This window comes from Malurus melanocephalus, unplaced genomic scaffold, assembly GCF_030028575.1.
Source record: "Malurus melanocephalus ecotype Western Australia unplaced genomic scaffold, MMel_1.1 scaffold_80, whole genome shotgun sequence".
NCBI classification, from domain to species: Eukaryota; Metazoa; Chordata; class Aves; order Passeriformes; family Maluridae; genus Malurus; species Malurus melanocephalus.
In genome coordinates, this window is record NW_026623312.1 from 1,461,960 (window position 1) to 1,465,939 (window position 3,980).

The 3,980-nt window shown below is 58.6% G+C and overlaps 1 protein-coding gene across 2 annotated transcripts in view; it reads right to left on the reverse strand.

The window, feature by feature from the left end:
- MAN2A1 (mannosidase alpha class 2A member 1) overlaps positions 1 to 707 on the reverse strand; it is a 108,632-nt gene extending 107,925 nt beyond the window's left edge. For both annotated transcript variants that reach the window (XM_057367518.1, XM_057367517.1), the window contains exon 1: positions 95 to 707. In XM_057367518.1, the coding sequence (XP_057223501.1) occupies positions 95 to 229 (135 nt within the window). In that variant the 5' untranslated portion in view covers positions 230 to 707. The remainder of the gene's footprint in view (positions 1 to 94) is intronic.
- Between the last annotated feature and the right edge of the window lie 3,273 nt (positions 708 to 3,980).

Sequence of the window (3,980 nt, forward strand, 5' to 3'; positions counted from 1 at the left end):
CTCCGGCACCCCCGGCAGCGGCACGGCAAGGGGCCGGTGGTCCCTCGCCTCCACCGCCACCCTCGCCTCCACCTCCGGCCGCCGCCCCGCTCACCTTGGGAAAGGTGCCCTCCCGCCGGGGGCTCTTTGGGTGGTCAAAGTGGCCGCGGTCCAGCATCAGATACAGGGAGAAGATCACCACGCAGAAGACCGCGCTGCCGAACACCGTGAACTGCCGGCTCAGCTTCATCTCCGAGGCTGCCGGGCCGGCGCCGCCGCCAAGCTGCTCCCGCCGMGGCCGGCGCACCCGGGCCCCTCTCGCCGCCCCGCGATCGGAGGCGAAAGTTCTCCCGCTGCCGCGGGCACCGCAGGCGCCACCGCCCCCCGAGCGGGGCGGCCCAAATCCTTCTCCGGAGAAGTGGAGAAGTTGCCCCCCGCAACCCCCCTCCCCCGCCCGCCGCGCCGGGGCCGAGAGCCGTGTCGAGACCCCGCCGGCGCGACTGAGGCGCGAGCCGAGAGTTTCCGGGAGCGGATCGAGCTCGCGRGCAGGCGAGCACCCAGCGGGGAAGTGGCAGCAGCAGCACCGTCGGGCCGACGAAGCGGCGCTGCTCACTGCTCGCTGCTCCCTGCTCCCTGCTCCCTTTCTCCTCCTCCTCCTCCGGCCGCCTCAGCAGCCTCCTATCCCCCTCGTTGCCCGCACGCGGCGCCGGAGTCTGGCACCTCCTCTCCCGGCCGGAGCCGCAGCGCACAAGCTCCGCGCCGAGAGAGCCCTCACCCGCCCGCCAGCGCCAGCGCCGCCGGAGCGCCGCGTCACGGGCGCGGCTCCGCCTCCGCCGGCCCGCACCGCCCCGGCCTTCGAGAGCCGAGCCGAGGCGAGGCGCGGCCGCTGCCCGTCCGCTCTCGGACGAGCAGGGGCAGTCCCGCTGCCCGCCCCCGGCTCGGCGGGGCCGGTCGGGAGCTGCCCTGCGGCCGCTCGGAGGCGCCGCGCACCGATGTCACCGCTGCTGCCGCCGCCGCCCCGTCGGCTGTCGGTGTGTGGCAGCCTCCGCCGTGGGAAGCGAGGAGGCTGGAGGAGGAAGCGAGAGGAAGGAAGGGAGGGAGGGAGGGAGGGCTGCCCGGGGACTCCGCCGTCCTGCCCTAGCCTCGCGGCGCCGGGTTCTGGAGGAGAGGGAGTGCCGGGCTTGGGGAGACCTCCGGTACCGAACGACCCCGGCATTCGCATTGTTCAGCAAAGCCCTGTCCACCCTTCTGTGGGAATCTCGTTGCCCGCTAACACCATTAGGCACGATTGTGAGCACCGCTGCAAGCTCCAGCTTGGGTCAGGCTTTTCTASGAAAGAAGAAGTCGCATGTTTCGTGGTGCTTTCGTGAGAAGTACCKCATGTTCCTACAGGAGTGGGTCACAACTGGAACAGGCAGATTCAGGGAGGGCCACTCAGATTGTGCCCTCCGTTTTGTAGCTTTTAGCTCCTAATTCTTACAGATTTAATCTGCTCAGTCTGAAAACGTTCATGCCTGATGTCTGGTCCTGGCCARTATTTCAAGGAAGTATTTAAGGTGCATTGGCTGCTATTGAGAATCAGGCACATCGTGGGAATATTCTACCAAGTGTATGTGTGCTTCTCTGTTCTGTCACTGAGACATACACTATGCCTTATAGTCAGGATGTATGTGCTAGCACCACTATTTTACTCTCTTTTGCCAAGAATATAATCCAATTCTCAACCTGCCCCCTCCCCCCCAATTGTTAAAACTGTAACAGTACACAAAAACTTAGCCAACACATTTCAATAGATCTTTGCAGGAGACAAGAAGCTTGTGTCATTGCTAAGCTTTCCCATGCTTGGAGATTTTTTCTAATCTCTTCGAGACCRTACTTCAAAGTTTGATTATTCATAATTTCTCCTTCCATTTCTCCCACTGGACAAAATGTTGAAGGGCTAGGCTCCATCTCTGAAGAGCAGTAAGGACTGCTGCAGTCATGGGGTATGGACAATCAGAGCTACTGTGGCTACTGAGGGTAGGGGAACCTCACTCCATCTGACTTTTACTATTTTGATGCCAGGGTGTGTTGGTTTTGCTTGGCCCAGTTTTTGGAAATGGGGGGGGACAAAAAGATGGCTCCTGTGAGAAGCTGCTGGTGGCTTCCACCATGTCCAGCAGAGCCAATTGCTGTTGGCTCTGAGGATGATGGACATGCCACTGACCAAACCTGGGCCARTTGGASATGGTGGTTACGCCTCTGCGAAAATATATTTAGGAAGAAATCAAAATAAAGGGAGGACACAGTAGTTTTGCCAGTGGAGGAGGCTGAGAAATATGTGAGGGAATGCAGACACCAAGGTCACTACAGGAGGAGGAGGAGCTGCTCCAGGTGCTGGAGCTGGGATTCCTTTGCAGACCGTGGTGACGACCATGGTGGAGCAGGCTGTCCCCCTGCAGCCCATAGTGACCATGGTGGAGCAGGCTGTCCCCCTGCAGCCCATGGTGACCATGGTGGAGCAGGCTGTCCCCCTGCAGCCCATGGGGTCCATGGACGGTGCAGAGATCCACCCGCAGCCCGTGGAGGAGGGAGGTCCCCACGCTGGAGCGGGTGGATGCTGATAAGGGGGCTGTGTCCAGCAGGAGAGCCATGGAGAGAGAGGCCTTGTTCCCGAGATGGAACAGCCTGGCCTTAGTCTTGCACCCAGTAGACGGGGACCCCACGGTGCACAGTTTTGGGACGACTGTCTGCCCGTGGGGGCACTCACAATGCTGCAGATGTGTGTGGACTGCTGCTCGTGAGAGCGGAATCACGTTGGAGAGGTTCACAGAGAACTGTCTCCCGTGGGAGGGACCTCAYGGCAACGCAGGGGAAGGACTCTTCTCCCTCAGCAGCCGCAGATCAATCCGGTGATGAACTGACCAACCCCATACCCTGAACTGACCAACCCCATACCCTGAACTGACCAACCCCACACCCTGAACTGACCATCCCCACACCCTGAACTGACCATCCCCACACCCTGTTCACCCCCCGCTGCTTTGCACTGTTGGTGGGAAGGGGGGAGGGAGTGGGGGGAAGGTCGGTGTCTTTGAGGGTTRTATTTTATTTCTCATTCTCCCCCTCTGACTTTGTTAGTAATAAATTCACTTCATCATTTAAGTAGTGCCTGTTTTGTCTATCAAGCRTTTCCTCCCTGCTCCTTATCTCAACTCATGAACCCTTTAGTTAATTTTTTTTTCTTCGCTCTTCTCTACCCAATGTGGTGGTGGGGGAGAGTGAATGAACAGGTGTTGTGGGTGCCTGGCTTTTGGCCAGCATTCTAAACCACGACACAGGGCCAGTCAGAGATGCTCAGGGCCTGGAGAGGGATCACAGATCCCAAGCAAGAAAACACCTGAAAGGATTCCAGCCCCTCTGTCCTGTAAGTCAGTTGTTGTTAGTAGGGAAGGCAACTTAAGTGCTTCTGTGCAAATGAGTGTCTTGTCCTGTTGGAATGCATGGAACTCCACCTGGAGATGGATGAGGAGCCAACCAAAGGCTGGTAGGTCAGGCTTAAAGGAAGGGCAGGGACAGTGACACTGGGGGTCTGCTACAGGCTGCCTGACCAGGAAGACCAAGCAGATGAGGCCTTCCACAGACAGAGAGGAGCAGCCTCATGTTCACAAGCCCTGGTTCTCTCAGGGAACTTCGATAACCTCAGCGTGTGTTGGAGGAACAGCACAGCTGGGCATGGGCAATCCAGGAGGTTCCTGGAACACCTTAATGAATACTTTCTTCTCCAAGTCATAGAGGAGATAGTGACGAGAGGTGCTATGATGGACCTTGTTCTCACCTGGAAGGAGGCAGCTGGTGGGGARTGTGAAGCTCAAGAGCTGCAGTGACCATGAAGTGGTGGAGTTCAAGATGTTTGGGGCAGTGAGGAAGGGGCACAGTGAGTTCACTGACACAGACTTCAGGAGAGCTGACTTGACCTGTTCAGAGAAATGCTTCTTAGAGTATCATGGGATAAAGCCCTG